An 18,146-nucleotide genomic window follows, 5' to 3' on the forward strand; every position below is an offset into this window, starting at 1 on the left:
CAATTTATAAAGGCCAATTAACCTATCAACCTGCAAGTCTTTGGCATGTGGGAGGAAACCGGAGCACCCGGAGGAAACCCACGCAGACACAGAGAGAACTTGCAAACTCCACACAGGCAGTACCCAGAATTGAACCTAGGTCGCTGGAGCTGTGAGGCTGCGGTGCTAACCACTGTGCCGCCCCAGGAGACCTGGATAAGTACATGAGGGGAAAAAATGGTGATGCTGATAGGATGAGATGACTAGGGAGGAGGAGGGTCATTTGGAGCATAAACACCAGATTGGACCTGTTGTGCCACATGGCCTGTTTCTGTGCTCTACATTCTCTCTAAGTCAGATTGCACCTTGAGTGCTGTGCCCATTTCAGGTCATTGGGGACTAGCCCTGGAGGCAGTGCAGAGAGGAGCTTCTACACTGTCTGTGAAACACTCCCAGGGCAGGTGCAGCACAGGTTAGATACAGAGTAAAGCTCCCTCTAGTGTCCCACCTATGTCTATCAGCTCTGACCTCACTGTTCAATTTTGCACACCAGTCTTTGCAGGTAAGATTGGCAAAGTTACCCCCAAATTAGTTGCAGTTTCAGGCTTTGGTTCATGTGAACCTGAAGCTGGATTCTTTACACATGGATCCCTTACAGCCTCAGAGAAGGGAGCTTTCCATCCTTGGAAATAAAAACTGATCTCTGGTTATTATGGGATGGCACAGCATGTATGGAGAAAGAAATGTACTGTTTGGGGGTCATTTCAAATAACCTCTGAATCTGCAGGTGTATCTTTCAACATTCTTTAGATTCCTTATCTGTTGAATGGTGGCTGTGTACAGACACCTCTCACTTTGGTAGGCAGTGATTCGCTGATCTCTACAGGGGTCAAAGGCGGGGGGGGGGTTACTGTGTGCTTAAGCTGGGAGGGTGGAGAAGAACCAGCCATGTTTCCCCATTATGGATGCTCTTGGGATTTACCAAGACTCAATTTATATACTGAGAATCAATCTATATAAGTCACAAAGCAGGAAAAGAGTCAGAAAGTTTCAGCAGTTAATATTTACAATATGGGATGAGAGGCAGTAACCTAATAGAACTACTGACTGGAAATAGGTACAAAGTGCTTTAACCAACAGCCAGTGTAAAAGGGGCCTTCTCACTCTCCTTCACCTCCTGGGACATGAATTCAAACCCAGCCCAACCTGATGAGGTGAAAGTATGCTCTGTCTGCTGGCTCTAAGGGTCCTATGTGTGGGTAGCTTCAGACTCTCGTGTGTAAACTCTATAACTTGGCACTACATTGGTCTGAGGTAGGACAGATACATACCTTGCTGCCACTTTCATGCTTGATTTCTGTTTCTTGTTTCTGTCCAGGGGGCTGCGGTGTTCTTGGGAAGGTCTTGCATTACTTGACAGTCTGTTGCCCACTCTTCTACACCAGCTACAACTCTCCTACCAGAAGTCAGTCGCTCGCTGCCTTTGACTGGTTTCCTTCCGAAGGCACACTTGCACCACAGAATCAACGACAACAACTCGGACTTAAAGAAAAACATGTGACGGAGAAAAATATCCCAAGTGGCTTCGTGGGAAAGGTTAGAGGAAGTGTGAAGTGAAACAGACACCGAGCTAAAGGAAATATTAGGACAGGCATGATCAAAGATGTAGGTTTTAATGAGCAACTTGGAGGAGGAGAGGGGGTTACAGAGGTGGAGAGGTTTGGGGCCAAGGCAGCTGAAGGCATGACCAGGATTGGTGGGACAAAGGTTGTGGGAGTTGCACTAGAGGCCAGAATCAGATGGAATGGAGAGGCCTGGGCAGGGAGGCAGAGGGGAGTTATAAACACAGATAGGGAGGGGTGAGAACATGGGCGACTTTGAACATGAAAATTTCAAATTGATGGGGTGGGGTGGGGGGGGAGATCAGAAGCCACTGTGGGTCATTGAACACAGGGGTGAAAGTAAAGTGGGAATTGGTCAAATAAGATTCAGTCAGCAGAGCTTTGGAAGTTTACGGAGGTGGAGGATAGGAGGATGGCCAGTTGAGAATTGGAATACCCAATAGGAGGTGACAGGCTTGGTTGAGGGTTTCAGTGGTATATGACTGAGGTGGTGGAGGAGATGGTGTGGGTTATCATGTCAAATGCTCCAAACAGCTTGAGGATGTGGGATAAGGCACAGGAGAATGTATCTCATTTACTCCCTGCTGGTACTGAATCCTCCAGGCTCCGTCTAGAACTGATAGAGCGCTGCTCGGATGCAATAATACTGCAAATTTGTTTGTTCAATAAATATACAAATTATTAACATAATTGCATTTGTGTCTTGCCTTTTACTGTTGTATTTAAATGATTGGTCATTTTGTCTAAACTTCCATGCCCTTCCAAATCCTAAATATCAACATTGCATCCCTCCGATCCTCTAAGCGATCCTAGTTTCAATACACCAGCCTATACCGCATTCCACAAACTTTACTCCAAGCAAGAAAGCCCTACCCTTGCCTCTCAATCCTCCCATCCTATTCACAAGGGAGCGCATGCAACATATCTGACCCGATATAATCTCTCACTACACCCTCCTGATTTCCGATAAGTCCACCCAACATGCCCCACTCCACCATGCAGCCTGCACATTGTAATAACCCAGTCTAACCCCTTCCCCCTGCAATAACCCAGTCTCACCCCTGAACCCCTGGGCTAACCCACTCTAATCCCCCTCCCTATGAAATAACCCACTCTAATCCCCCTCCCTATGAAATAACCCACTCTATTGCCCTCCCCCTGCAGTAACCCAGTCAAACCCCTTGCCCCTGTAATGACCCAGTCTAACCCCCTCTCCCTGTGCTTAACACAGTCTGACCCCCCCCCCCCCACACCTTGCAGTAACCCAGTCTAACCCCCTCCCCATGTTATAATCCTGTCTGACATAGTTAGAAAAAGGAATGAGATCCTGCAAGATGAATTTAAGGAGCTTGGAGCTAAATTATAAAGCAGGACCTCAAAGGTAGTAATCTCAGGATTACTTCATGTGCCACGTGTTAGCGAGTACAGGAACTGGAGAATAGACCAGATGAATGCGTGGCTGGAGAAATGGAGGGAGGGATTTTGATTCCTGGGACATTGGGACTGGTTCTGGGGAAGGTGGGACCTGTACAAGCGGAACAGGTTACACGCAGGCAGGACCGGAACCGATGTCCTTGCAGGGGCATTTGCTAGTGCTGTTGGGGAGGATTTAAACTAGAATAGCCGGGGAATGGGAACCTGAGCGGGGAGACTGAGGAGGAGGAAACAAAGATAGAAACGAAAAACAGGAAACAAAAAGGCAAAAGTAGAAGGCGTAGAAACCAAGGGCAAGAAACAAATAGTCATAGTGCGAAATAACGTTAAGGTGACTAAGAATGTTAAAAAGATGAGCCTAAAAACATTGTGTCTCAATGCGTGGAGTATTCGCAATAAGGTAGGCAAATTCATCGCGCAGATAGATGTAAATGGATAGGATACAGTTGCGATTACGGAGACGTGGCTGCAGGATGACCAAGGAACTGAACATCGAAGGGTATTCAATATTTAGGAAGGACAGGCAAAAAGGGAAAGGAGGCGGAGTAGTGTCAGTAAAAGAGGAAATCAATACAATAGTGCAGAAGAATATTAGCTCAGAGAATCCTGAGTGGAATTTGTATGGGTGGAGCTAATAAACACCAAGGGGAAGAAAACATTGGTGGGGGTTGTATATAGACCCCCAAACAGCAGTGGTGATGTAGAGGATGACATTAAACAGGAAATTAGAGACTCGTGCAATAAGGGTGCAACTGTAATTATGGGTGACATTAATCTACTAATAGATTGGGCAAACCAAATTAGCAATAATACTGTGGAGGAGGAATTCTTGCAGTGCGTACGTGATGATTTTTTGGACCAGTACCTTGAGGAAACAACTCGAGAACAGGCCATCCTAGATTGGGTATTGTGTAATGCGAAAGGATTAGTTAACAATCTTGTTGTGTGGGGTCCCTTGGGGAAGAGCGACCATAACATGATAGAATTCTTCGTTAAGATGGGGAGTGAGAGAGTTGATTCCGAGACTAGGGTTCTGAATCTAAATAAAGGAAACTATGAAGGTATGAGACGCGAGTTGGCTATGATAGACTGGGGAACGTTAGTTAAAGGGTTGACAGTAGATAGGCAAAGGCTAGCATTTAAAGAGCGCATGGATGAATTACAACAATTGTTCATTCCTGTCTGGCGCAAAAATAAAACCGGAAGAGTGGCTCAACCGTGGCTTACAAAAGAAATTAGGGATAGTATTAGACCCAAGGAGGAGAAATATAAAATGGCCAGAACAAGCAGCAAACCTGAGGATTGGGAGCAGTTTAGAATTCAGCAAAGGGAGACAAAAGGATTGGTTAAGAAGGGGAAAATAGAGTGAGAGTAAGCTTGCAGAAAACATAAAAACTGACTGTAAAAGCTTCTATAGATATGTGAAGAGAAAAAGGTTAGTGAAGACAAATGTGGGACCCTTACAGTCAAACGGGGGAATTTATAATGGGGAACAAAGAAATGGCAGACCAATTAAATACCTACTTTGGTTCTGTCTTCAAAGGAGGACACAAGTTACCTCCCAAAAATGTTGGGGAACATAGGGTCTAGTGAGGAGGAGGAACTGTATGAAATCAGTATTAGTAGAGAAATGGTGTTAGGGAAATTGATGGGATTGAAGGCTGATAAATCCCCAGGGCCTGATCATCTACATCCCAGAGTACTTAAAAGATGTGGCCCTAGAAGTAGTAGGTGCATTGCTGGTCATTTTTTGAAATTCCATAGATGCGGGAACAGTTCCAACGGATTGGAGGGTAGTTAATGTAACCCCACTATTTAAAAAAGGAGCTAGAGTGAAAACAGGGAATTATAGATTGGTTAGCCTGACATCAGTAGTAGGGAAAATGCTAGAGTCCATTATAAAAGATGTAATAGCAGAGCACTTGGAAAACAATGACAGGATTGGAAAAAGTCAACATGGATTTACGAAAGGAAAATCATGCTTGACAAATCTACTGGAAATTTTTGAGGAAGTAACTCGTAGAATAGATAAGGGAGAACCAGTGGATCTGGTGTATTTGGACTTTCAGAAGGCTTTCGATAAGGTCCCACATAAGAGATTAGTGTGCAAAATTATAGTGCATGGGATTGGGGGTAAGGTACTGACATGGATAGAGAATTGGTTGGCAGACAGGAAACAGAGTAGGAATAAACGGGTCTTTTCCGAGTGGCAGGCATTGACTAGTGGAGTACTGCAGGGATCAGTGCAATGACCCCAGCTATTCACAATATATATTAATGATATAGATCAGGGAATTAAATGTAATATATCCAAGTTTGCAGACGACACAAAGCTGGGTGGGAGTGTGAGCTGAGGAGGATGTAGAGAAGCTGCAGTGTGATTTGGACAGGTTGTGTGAGTGGGCAAATACATGGCAGATGCAGTATAATGTGGATAAATGTGAGGTTATCCACTTTGGTGGCAAAAACAGAAAGGCAGTTTATTATCTGAACAGCGATAGATTGGGAAAGGGGGAGGTGCAGCGAGACCTGGGTGTTCTTGTGCACCAGTCGCTGAAAGTAAGCATGCAGGTGCAGCAGGCAGTTCAGGAGGCAAATGGTATGTTGGCCTTAATAGCGAGAGGATTCGAGTGCAGGAGCAAGGATGTCTTGCTGCAATTATACAAGGCCTTGGTGAGACCATATCTAGAGTATTGTGTGCAGTTTTGGTTTCCTTATCTGAGGAAGGATGTTCTTGCTATGGAGGGAGTGCAGCGAAGGTTCACCAGACTGATTCCTGGGATGGCAGGATGGACGTATGAAGAGAGATTGGCTTCTATTCGCTAGAGTTTAGAAGAATGAGGGGATCTCATAGAAACTTACAAAATTCTAACAGGACTGGACAGACTAGATGCAGGAAGAATGTTCCCGATGGTGGGGGAGTCCAGGACCAGGGGTCACAGTCTAAGGATAAGGGGTAAACCATTTAGGACTGAGATGAGAGATTTCTTCACCCAGAAAGTAGTGAACCTGTGGAATTCGCTATCACAGAAAGCAGTCATGCCCAAATCATTAAACATATTCAAGAAAGAGTTAGATATAGTTCTCAGGGCAAAAGGGATCAAGGGATATGGGAAGAAAGCGGGAACAGGGTACTGAGTTTGGATAATCAGCCATTATGGTATTGGATGGCGGTGCAGACTGGAAGGTCTGAATGGCTGATTCCTGCTCCTATTTTTCTGTTTTTGAACCCTTCCCCATGTTCTAACCCAGACTAACCCCCTCACCCTGTAATATGCCAGTCTATTCCCCCCTCCCCTGCAGTAACCCAGTCGAACCCTCTCCCCCTAGACTAATCCAGTCTAACCCCCTCCTGCTGCTGCCGGAGCCCAGTCTAACCCCTTCCCCGGCAATAACACAGTCACACCCTCTCCCACTGCAGTCACCCCAGTCTCACCCTCTGCCCTTGCAGTCACCCCAGTCTCACCCTCTGCCCCTGCAGTCAGCCCAGTCTCACCCCTCCCCCTGCAATAACCCCAGTGGAACCCCCTTCCCCTGCAATAACCCCAGTCTAACCCCCTCCCCCTGCAATAACCCCAGTCTAACCCCCTCCCCCTGCAGTGACCCGGTATAAAACCCGCCCCCTGCAGTAACCCCAGTCTAACCCCCTCCCCCTGCAGTCATCCCAGTCTAACCCCCTCCCCCTGCAGTCATCCCAGTCTAACACCCTCCCCCTGCAGTAATCCCAGTCTAACCCTCTCCCCTTGCAGTAATCCCAGTCTAACCCCCTCCCCCTGCAGTCACCCCAGTCTAACCCCCTCCCCCTGCAGTAACCCCAGTCTAACCACCTCCCCCTGCATTCACCCCAGTCTAACCCCCTCCCCCTGCAGTCACCCCAGTCTAACCCCCTCCCCCTGCAGTCACCCCAGTCTAACCCCCTCCCCCTGCAGTCACCCCAGTCTAATCCCCTCCCCCTGCAATAACCCTAGTCGAACCCCCTCCCCCTGCAGTAACCCTAGTCTAACACCCTCCCCCTCCCCCTCCCCCTGCAGTAACCCCGGTCTCACCCCTTCCCCCTGAAGAAACACCAGTGTAACCCCCTCCCCTGCAGTAAATCCCATGTAACCCCCCTGCAGTGACCCCGTGTAACCCCCTCCCCTCTGCAGTGACCCAGTGTAACCCCCTCCCCCTGCAGTAACCCCAGTGTGACACCCTCCTCCTGAAGTAACCCCAGTGTGACCCCCGCCCTGTGCAGTCACCCGTGTAACCCCCTCCCCCTGCAGTGAACCAGTGTAACCTCCTCCCCTTGAAGTGACCTCCTCCCCCTGAAGTGACCCCCTTCCCCTGCAGTGACCCAGTCGAACCCCCTCCCACTGCAGTAACCCACTGTAACCCCACCCCCTGCAGTAAAACACTGTAACCCCACCCCCTGCAGTAACCCCAGTCTAACCCCCTCCCCCTGCAGTAACCCCAGTCTAACCCCCTCCCCCTGCAGTATCCCCAGTCTAACCCCCTCCCCCTGCAGTATCCCCAGTCTAACCCCTCCCCCTGCAGTATCCCCAGTCTAACCCCCTCCCCCTGCAGTATCCCCAGTCTAACCCCCTCCCCCTGCAGTATCCCCAGTCTCACCCCCTCCCCCTGCAGTATCCCCAGTCTCACCCCCTCCCCCTGCAGTAACCCCAGTCTCACCCCCTCCCCCTGCAGTAACCCCAGTCTCACCCCCTCCCCCTGCAGTAACCCCAGTCTCACCCCCTCCCCCTGCAGTAACCCCAGTCTAACCCCCTCCCCCTGCAGTAGCCCCAGTCTCACCCCCTCCCCCTGCAGTAACCCCAGTCTAACCCCCTCCCCCTGCAGTAACCCCAGTCTAACCCCCTCCCCCTGCAGTAACCCCAGTCTAACCCCCTCCCCCTGCAGGAACCCCAGTCCAACCCCCTCCCCCTGCAGTAACCCCAGTCTCACCCCTTCCCCCTGCAGTAACCCCAGTCTAACCCCCTCCCCCTGCAGTAACCCCAGTCGAACCCCCTCCCCCTGCAGTAACCCCAGTCGAACCCCCTCCCCCTGCAGTAACCCCAGTCGAACCCCCTCCCCCTGCAGTAACCCCAGTCGAACCCCCTCCCCCTGCAGTAACCCCAGTCGAACCCCCTCCCCCTGCAGTAACCCCAGTCTAACCCCCTCCCCCTGCAGTAACCCCAGTCGAACGCCCTCCCCCTGCAGTAACCCCAGTCTAACGCCCTCCCCCTGCAGTCACCCCAGTCTAACCCCCTCCCCCTGCAGTCACCCCAGTCTAACCCCCTCCCCCTGCAGTCACCCCAGTCTAACCCCCTCCCCCTGCAGTCACCCCAGTCTCACCCCCTCCCCCTGCAGTATCCCCAGTCTCACCCCCCCCTGCAGTATCCCCAGTCTCACCCCCCCCGCAGTATCCCCAGTCTCACCCCCCCCCCGCAGTATCCCCAGTCTCACCCCCCCCGCAGTATCCCCAGTCTCACCCCCTCCCCCTGCAGTATCCCCAGTCTCACCCCCTCCCCCTGCAGTCACCCCAGTCTCACCCCCTCCCCCTGCAGTATCCCCAGTCTCACCCCCCCCTGCAGTATCCCCAGTCTCACCCCCCCCGCAGTATCCCCAGTCTCACCCCCCCCCCCGCAGTATCCCCAGTCTCACCCCCCCCCGCAGTATCCCCAGTCTCACCCCCCCCCCCCCCCGCAGTATCCCCAGTCTCACCCCCCCCCCGCAGTATCCCCAGTCTCACCCCCCCCCCGCAGTATCCCCAGTCTCACCCCCTCCCCCTGCAGTATCCCCAGTCTCACCCCCTCCCCCTGCAGTATCCCCAGTCTCACCCCCTCCCCCTGCAGTATCCCCAGTCTCACCCCCTCCCCCTGCAGTATCCCCAGTCTCACCCCCTCCCCCTGCAGTATCCCCAGTCTCACCCCCTCCCCCTGCAGTATCCCCAGTCTCACCCCCTCCCCCTGCAGTATCCCCAGTCTCACCCCCTCCCCCTGCAGTATCCCCAGTCTCACCCCCTCCCCCTGCAGTGACCCCCGTCTCACCCCCTCCCCCTGCAGTGACCCCCGTCTCACCCCCTCCCCCTGCAGTGACCCCCGTCTCACCCCCTCCCCCTGCAGTGACCCCCGTCTCACCCCCTCCCCCTGCAGTGACCCCCGTCTCACCCCCTCCCCCTGCAGTGACCCCCGTCTCACCCCCTCCCCCTGCAGTGACCCCCGTCTCACCCCCTCCCCCTGCAGTGACCCCCGTCTCACCCCCTCCCCCTGCAGTGACCCCCCGTCTCACCCCCTCCCCCTGCAGTGACCCCCGTCTCACCCCCTCCCCCTGCAGTGACCCCCGTCTCACCCCCTCCCCCTGCAGTGACCCCCGTCTCACCCCCTCCCCCTGCAGTGACCCCCGTCTCACCCCCTCCCCCTGCAGTGACCCCCGTCTCACCCCCTCCCCCTGCAGTGACCCCAGTCTCACCCCCTCCCCCTGCAGTGACCCCAGTCTCACCCCCCCCTCAGCCTGCAGTGACCCCAGTCTCACCCCCTCCCCCTCCAGTGACCCCAGTCTCACCCCCTCCCCCTCCAGTGACCCCAGTCTCACCCCCTCCCCCTCCAGTGACCCCAGTCTCACCCCCTCCCCCTCGAGTAGCCCCAGTCTCACCCCCTCCCCCTCGAGTAGCCCCAGTCTGACCCCCTCCCCCTCGAGTAGCCCAGTCTGACCCCCTCCCCCTCGAGTAGCCCCAGTCTGACCCCCTCCCCCTCGAGTAGCCCCAGTCTGACTCCCTCCCCCTCGAGTAGCCCCAGTCTGACTCCCTCCCCCTCGAGTAGCCCCAGTCTCACCCCCTCCCCCTGCAGTATCCCCAGTCTCACCCCCTCCCCCTGCAGTATCCCCAGTCTCACCCCCTCCCCCTGCAGTATCCCCAGTCTCACCCCCTCCCCCTGCAGTATCCCCAGTCTCACCCCCTCCCCCTGCAGTATCCCCAGTCTCACCCCCTCCCCCTGCAGTATCCCCAGTCTCACCCCCTCCCCCTGCAGTATCCCCAGTCTCACCCCCTCCCCCTGCAGTATCCCCAGTCTCACCCCCTCCCCCTGCAGTAGCCCCAGTCTCACCCCCTCCCCCTGAAGTAGCCCCAGTCTCACCCCCTCCCCCTGAAGTAGCCCCAGTCTCACCCCCTCAAGTAGCCCCAGTCTCACCCCCTCCCCCTGCAGTATCCCCAGTCTCACCCCCTCCCCCTGCAGTATCCCCAGTCTCACCCCCTCCCCCTGCAGTATCCCCAGTCTCACCCCCTCCCCCTGCAGTATCCCCAGTCTCACCCCCTCCCCCTGCAGTATCCCCAGTCTCACCCCCTCCCCCTGCAGTATCCCCAGTCTCACCCCCTCCCCCTGCAGTAGCCCCAGTCTAATCCCCTCCCCCTCAAGTAGCCCCAGTCTAACCCCCTCCCCCTGCAGTATCCCCAGTCTAACCCCCTCCCCCTCCCCCTCCCCCTCAAGTAGCCCCAGTCTCACCCCCTCCCCCTGCAGTATCCCCAGTCTAACCCCCTCCCCCTCAAGTAGCCCCAGTCTAACCCCCTCCCCCTGCAGTATCCCCAGTCTAACCCCCTCCCCCTGCAGTATCCCCAGTCTAACCCCCTCCCCCTGCAGTATCCCCAGTCTAACCCCCTCCCCCTGCAGTATCCCCAGTCTAACCCCCTCCCCCTGCAGTATCCCCAGTCTAACCCCCTCCCAAGTAGCCCCAGTCTAACCCCCTCCCCCTCAAGTAACCCCAGTCTAACCCCCTCCCCCTCGAGTAGCCCCAGTCTGACTCCCTCCCCCTCGAGTAGCCCCAGTCTAACTCCCTCCCCCTCGAGTAGCCCCAGTCTCACCCCCTCCCCCTGCAGTATCCCCAGTCTCACCCCCTCCCCCTGCAGTATCCCCAGTCTCACCCCCTCCCCCTGCAGTATCCCCAGTCTCACCCCCTCCCCCTGCAGTATCCCCAGTGTCACCCCCTCCCCCTGCAGTAGCCCCAGTCTCACCCCCTCCCCCTGAAGTAGCCCCAGTCTCACCCCCTCCCCCTGAAGTAGCCCCAGTCTCACCCCCTCAAGTAGCCCCAGTCTCACCCCCTCCCCCTGCAGTATCCCCAGTCTCACCCCCTCCCCCTGCAGTATCCCCAGTCTCACCCCCTCCCCCTGCAGTATCCCCAGTCTCACCCCCTCCCCCTGCAGTATCCCCAGTCTCACCCCCTCCCTCTGCAGTATCCCCAGTCTCACCCCCTCCCCCTGCAGTATCCCCAGTCTCACCCCCTCCCCCTGCAGTATCCCCAGTCTCACCCCCTCCCCCTGCAGTAGCCCCAGTCTAACCCCCTCCCCCTCAAGTAGCCCCAGTCTAACCCCCTCCCCCTCAAGTAGCCCCAGTCTAACCCCCTCCCCCTGCAGTATCCCCAGTCTAACCCCCTCCCCCTCCCCCTCAAGTAGCCCCAGTCTCACCCCCTCCCCCTGCAGTATCCCCAGTCTAACCCCCTCCCCCTGCAGTATCCCCAGTCTAACCCCCTCCCCCTCAAGTAGCCCCAGTCTAACCCCCTCCCCCTGCAGTATCCCCAGTCTAACCCCCTCCCCCTGCAGTATCCCCAGTCTAACCCCCTCCCCCTGCAGTATCCCCAGTCTAACCCCCTCCCCTGCAGTATCCCCAGTCTAACCCCCTCCCCCTGCAGTATCCCCAGTCTAACCCCCTCCCCCTGCAGTAGCCCCAGTCTAACCCCCTCCCAAGTAGCCCCAGTCTAACCCCCTCCCCCTCAAGTAGCCCCAGTCTAACCCCCTCCCCCTCAAGTCACCCCCCTCCCCCTCAAGTCACCCCAGTCTAACCCCCTCCCCTTGCAGTATCCCCAGTCTAACCCCCTCCCCCTGCAGTATCCCCAGTCTAACCCCCTCCCCCTGCAGTATCCCCAGTCTAACCCCCTCCCCCTGCAGTAGCCCCAGTCTAACCCCCTCCCAAGTAGCCCCAGTCTAACCCCCTCCCCCTCAAGTAGCCCCAGTCTAACCCCCTCCCCCTCAAGTCACCCCAGTCTAACCCCCTCCCCTTGCAGTAACCCCAATCTAACCCCCTCCCCTTGCAGTAACCCCAGTCTCACCCCCTCCCCCTGCAGTAACCCCAGTCTCACCCCCTCCCCCTCAAGTAGCCCCAGTCTCACCCCCTCCCCCTGCAGTAACCCCAGTCCATCCCCCTCCCCCTCCCCCTCCCCCTGCAATAACCCCAGTCTCACCCCCTCCCCCTCAAGTAACCCCAGTCTCACCCCCTCCCCCTCAAGTCACCCCAGTCTCACCCCCTCAAGTAGCCCCAGTCTAAGTCTCACCCCCTCCCCCTCCCCCTCCCCCTCCCCCTCCCCCTCACTGTTTCAGTTTGTGGTGGTGAATCCCTCACTATCTCCAGGGCCTTGGTGTGCGGTTGGTGTCGGTGCCGCGAGTGAAGCATGCTGACAGAGTCGTCACTGCTTGTGGGTTTCTGGTTCCCATGGTAACATTGGAAGCCCCGGAAACGTCGGAAGTCCTGGGCGATCACTATGGAGACGGCGGAAGCCCGGGCGGTTGCCCTGGAAACGCCGGGAGTCTCGGGCTGGTGAGCTGGGAAGATGGGGACGCGGCCAGCGTCCAAAGCCTCCCGTCGGGAGGGCGGCCTGAAGACTCCGCCAGGTAGGAGAGAGTGGGAGCCGGGTCTTACCCCAGCACTTCGAAGGCATAAGCTGCAGAGGATGCCCACAAACAGTAATCTCCCGCAGGCCTGGGGAGGATAGAAACAGAGGGAAGCTCCCTCTGACTTTCCATCAAACAGCTACTCCTCCATTAAAAAAACCTTTAACAAACGTCTCAAGGCAATTTCACAGGATCTTTACAAAGAAACAGAGCCATAGAAGAAGACACAAGGGCGGATCATCTGTTTGTTGGGGGGCAGGAGGTGATTACAGAGATAGTGGGGGACCAGGCCCTGGAGGGACTTGAAAACAAGGCCGTAAATTTTAAAATCAAGGTGTTGCTTGACCGGGAGCTGATGTAGGTCAGCAACCACAGGGGTGATAGAGGGATGAGACTTGGTGTGAGTTAAGACACGGGCAGCAGAGTTTTGAATGACCTCTAGTTTGCAGAGATTGGTGTATGGTAGATCAGCCAGGAGTGCATTGGAATAGTCAAGTCTAGAAGTAATAGTGTTTCAGCGGCTCGGGTCGGGCTGGACGTGGACAGTGCTGCTTAGCTCCGGGAAGTAATCTTCAATTGAACCTTCAGGTCAAGGCGGGAAACGCAGTCCGGACTCCGCAGTCTGCAGTGAGCGAGTGAGCATCTCTATGACGCCATCGCGCTCATGCTGTAGCTTCCATGCATCCAAAAGTGATTCTACACTACAGTGCACGATGGATGCTCATGTGTGAAAGTTCGGGGGGGAGGGTGTGCCGTTGGTTCATGGTGACGAGGTCAAGCTCAGATTCCCAACGCCATTTGCACAATTCTGCAGGAATAGCTGCTGCTGGAACGGATGAACAGGAACACAACATTTGGACATGGTAGAGCACAATAACCTGTTTGATATAATTAACTTTATTACGGTAAACGGTTCAGGTTGGGTCGGGCACAGAAAAAAATTAAAGGACTCGGGTCCGGGTTGGATGTGGTTGGGGCGGGCACAGGTTGGGTTTCAATTTTATACCCGAGCAGGCCTTTACACCAAGGTTGTGAACAGATTGGCTTAATCTCTGACTGTTGCCAGGGAGAGGAATGGAGTTGGTGGCTAGGGAACAGAGTTTGGAGTGGGGACTAAAACAATGGCTCCAGTCTTCCCAACATTTAATTGGATGAAATTTCTACTCATCTGGTAGTGGCTGTCAGATAAGCAGTCTGATAATTTCGCAACAGTGGAAGAGACAAGAGAGTTGGTGGTGAGGTAGAGCTGGATGTCATCTACATACATGTGAAATCTGATGCTGTGCATTCGGATAATGTCACTGAGGGGAGGGGGCCGAGGATAGATCCGTGGGGGGCACCAGAGGTGCAGGAGCAGGAAGAAAAACCATTGCAGACGATTCTTTGGTTACGTTAAGATAGATAAGAATAGAACCAGGTCAGAGCACTCCCACACAGCTGGAAGATAGTGGAGCGGTGTTGAAGGAGGATGGTTTGGTTAGACAGGTCGAGAAGGACAAGGAAGGAAAGTTGACCTTTGTCACAGTCATATAGGGTGTTATTTGTAACTTTGATCATGCCATTTCAGTACTGTGGAAGGGAAGGAAACCTCAACAAGGGGAAACATCCTTTCCACATCCACCCTGTCACGATCCCTCAGGATCTTGTATGTTTCAATCAAATCGCCTCTTACTCTTCTAAATTCCAGTGATGCAAGCCTAGCCTGAACAATCTTTCCTCGTAAGAAAGCTCGCCCATTCCAGGTATTAGTCCAGTAAACCTTTTCTGTACTGCCTCCAACGCAGTTACATCCTTCCTTAAATAAGAAGACTGGTATTGTACACGGTACTCCAGATGTGGACTTGCTAAAGCTAAAGTATAACCTCTCTACTTTTGTATTCAATTCCCCTCGCGATAAACAATAGCATTCTATTAGAACCATAGAAAAATTACAGACCAGAAAGAGGCCATTCAGCCTGTCGTGTCCGTGCAGGCTGAACAAACTAGCCACCTAATCGAATCCCACCTTCCAGCATCTGGTCCGAAGCCTTGCCGGTTACAGCACCTCAGGTGCATGTCCAGGTACCTTTTAAAAGAATTGAGGGTTTCTGCCTCCACCACCGTTCCTGGCAGTGAATACCAGACACCCACCACCCTCTGGGTGAAAAAGCTTTTCCAAATGTCCTCTCTAATCCTTCGACAATCATCTTAAATCTGTGCCCCCTGGTAATTGACCTCTCCGCTAGGTGAAACAGGTCTTTCCTGTCTACTCTATCTAGGCTCCTCATAATTTTGTACACCTCAATTCAGTCACCCCTCAGCCTCCTCTGTTCTCCGGAAAACAACCATAGCCTATCCAATCTTTCTTCATAGCTGCAACTTTCGAGCCCTGGTAACATTCTTGTAAATCTCCTCTGTACTCTCTCCAGAGCAATTACGTCCTTTCTGTCATGCTGTGACCAGAACTGTACGCAGTACTCCAGCTGTGGCCTAACTAGCATTTTATACAGTTCCAGCTTTACATCCCTGCTTTTGTATTCTATACCTCGGCCAATAAAGGAAATCATTCCATATGCCTTCTTCACCACTCTATCTACCTGTCCTGCCACCTTCACACACCTGTGGACATGTACTCCAAGGTCTCTTACTTCTTCTACCCCTCTCAATATCTTCCCATTTATTGTGTATTCCCTCGCTTTATTTGCCTTCCCCAAATGTATTATTTCACCCTTGTCTGGATTGAATTCCATTTGCCACTTTTCCACCCACTCAACCAAACCATTGATAACTTTCTGGAGTCTACGGCTATCCTCTTCACTGTCAACTGCGTGGCCAATTTTTGTGTTATCAGCAAATTTCTCAATCATGCCTCCCATATTTAAGTCAAATCATTAATGTATACCACAAACAGCAAGGGACCCAACACTGAGCCCTGTGGAACGCCACTGGAAACAGCTTTCCAATCGCAACAACAGCCGTCGACTACTACCCTTTGTTTCCTGTCCCTGAGCCAATTCTGGATCCAACCTGCTACATTCCCCTGTATCCCATGGGCTTTCATTTTACTGACCGGTCTGCCATGTGGGACCTTGTCAGATGCCTTACTAAAATCCACTGCACTACCCTCATCAATCCTTCTTGTTATTTCCTCATAAAACTCAATTATGTTAGTAAGACATGACCTTCCCTTAACAAATCCATGCTGACTATTCCTTATTAATCCGTGCCTTTCTGAGTGGCAGTTTATCCTGTCCCTCAGAATAGATTTTCCCACCACTGAGGTCAGACTGGCTGGCCTATAATTATTTGGCCTATCCCTCGCACCCTTTTTAAACAATGGTACAACATTCGCAGACCTCCAATCGTCTGGTACCTCTCCTGTATCTAGTGAGGATTTGAAGATGATCCTCAGTGCATCCGCTATTTCTTTCCTGGCTTCCTTTAACAACTTGGGATGCAGTCCATCCGGTCCTGGTGATTTATCCACTTTCAAGGGTGTCAGACCCTCCAGCACTTACTCTCTCATTATGCTAATCATATCTAATATTTCACACTTCTCCTCTTTAACTATATCAACCCTCTCCTTTGTGAAGACAGAGACAAAAAACTCATTAAGAACCCTGCCCACATCTTCTGCATCCACGCATAAGTTCCCTTGTACATCTCTGATCGGCCCTACCCTTTCCTTAGTTATCCTCTTGCTCTTAATGTACTGACAAAACATCTTTGGGTTTTCCTTAATTTTACCTGCCCTTGATTTTCATGTCCTCTCTTTGCTTTTCTAATTTCCTTTTTTACTTCACCCCTGCACTTTTTATACTCCTCTAGGCTTTCTAAAATATTAGGATTTTTGTGATCGTCATAAGCTTTTTTTTTCTGCTTCAACTTACCGTGTCAGCTTCTTGATAACCAGGGGGCTCTAGATTTGGCAGTACCACCTTTTATCTTAGTGGGGACATGCCTACACTGTGCCTGTATCTCGCTTTTGAATGCCTCCCACTGGTTTGCCACTAATATTCCTTCAAGTAGCTATATCCAGTCCACTTTCACCAGGTTACCTCTCAGTTTCTCAAAATTTGCCTTGCCCCAATTTAGGACTTTTACTCCTGTTTTATTTTTGTTCGTTTCCATGATTATGCTAAAACTTACTGTATTATGGTCACTATCTCCAAATTGGTCACCCACTGTTACTTCCTCCACTTGCCCAGCGTCATTACCGGAGACTAAATCTGGAATTGCACTCCCTCTCGTTGGGCTTGTTACGTGCTGACTAAAAAGGTTCTCTTGAACACAGTTCAAGAATTGTATCCCCTTCACACTGTTTATACTCTAGTTGATATTGGGGTAGTTGAAATACCCAACTATTATTGCCCTATAGTTTTTGCACTCAGAAATTTGCCTACATATTTGTTCTTCTGCCTCCTTCTCACTTATAGTACACTCCTACTAGTGTGGCTGCCCTTTTTTTTTATTTCTGAGCTCCACCCATATGGCCTCATTAGCTTTCCTAATTACGTGCTGTACCTGCATACCAACCTTTTGCAATTCATACACTAGGACACCCAGATCCCTCTGCATCTTAGCTCTGCAATCTCTCACCATTTAGATAATATGCTTCTTTTTTATTCTTCCTGTCAAAGTAGACTATTTCACACTTTCCTGCATTGTACTCCATTTGCCAGGTCTTTGCCCACTCACTTAACCTATTTATATCCCTTGATAGCCCACTTATGTCCTCTTCACATGTTATTTTCCTACCTATCTTTGTGTCACCAGCAAATTTAGCAACCATACCTTCGGTCTCTTCAGCCAAGTCATTTATATAAATTGTAAAAAGTTGAGGCTCCAGCACAGATCCCTGTGGCACATTTCTCGTTACATCTTGCCAACCAGAAAATGACCCATTTATGCCTACTCTCTGTTTCCTGTTAGCTAGCCAATCTTCTCTCCATGCCAATATGTTACTTCCCACACCATGAGCTTTTATTTTCCATAATAACCTTTGATGTGGCACCTTATCAAATGCCTTCTGGAAATCTATGTACAATACATCCACAGCGTCCCCTTTATCCACAGCACTTGTAACTCCCTCAAAGAACTCCAATAAATTAGTTAAGCACGATTTCCCTTTCACGAAACTATGTTGACTCTGCCTGATTACCTTGAATTTTTCTAAATGCCCTGCTATAACATCTTTAATAATAGCTTCTAACATTTTCCCTAAGACAGGTGTTAAGCTAACTAGCCTGTAGTTTCCTGCTTCTGTCTCCCTTTTTGAATATAGGACTTACATTCGCTATTTACCAATCTAACGGAACCTTCCCCGAATCTAGGGAATTTTGGAAAATTAAAACTTACGCATCAACTATCTCACTAGCCACTTCTTTTAAGACCCTAGGATGAAGTCCATCAGGACCCAGGGACTTGTCAGCCTGCAGCTCCAACAATTTGTTCAGTACCACTTCCCTGGTGATTGTAATTTTCTTGAGTTACTCCCTCCCTCC

General features: G+C 52.1%; 2 protein-coding genes across 10 annotated transcripts in view; both read left to right on the plus strand.

Moving 5' to 3' along the window:
* rsad1 (radical S-adenosyl methionine domain containing 1) overlaps positions 1–2,291 on the plus strand; it is a 45,830-nt gene extending 43,539 nt beyond the window's left edge. For all 6 annotated transcript variants that reach the window (XM_068057783.1, XM_068057782.1, XM_068057781.1 and 3 more), the window contains one exon: positions 1,358–2,291. In XM_068057783.1, coding sequence (XP_067913884.1) covers positions 1,358–1,466 — 109 coding nt within the window. In that variant the 3' untranslated portion in view covers positions 1,467–2,291. The remainder of the gene's footprint in view (positions 1–1,357) is intronic.
* Positions 2,292–12,426: 10,135 nt separating this feature from the next.
* The window catches only part of mycbpap (mycbp associated protein), a 330,021-nt gene continuing 324,301 nt past the window's right edge, over positions 12,427–18,146 (plus strand). For all 4 annotated transcript variants that reach the window (XR_010977536.1, XM_068057785.1, XM_068057786.1 and 1 more), the window contains exon 1: positions 12,427–12,663. Coding sequence is in view for 3 of the 4 variants with exons in the window: in XM_068057785.1 (XP_067913886.1) it covers positions 12,603–12,663 (61 nt within the window). In the remaining variant the exon portion in view is untranslated. The remainder of the gene's footprint in view (positions 12,664–18,146) is intronic.

The sequence above is a fragment of the Heterodontus francisci genome, chromosome 26, assembly GCF_036365525.1.
Source record: "Heterodontus francisci isolate sHetFra1 chromosome 26, sHetFra1.hap1, whole genome shotgun sequence".
Taxonomy (NCBI): domain Eukaryota; kingdom Metazoa; phylum Chordata; class Chondrichthyes; order Heterodontiformes; family Heterodontidae; genus Heterodontus; species Heterodontus francisci.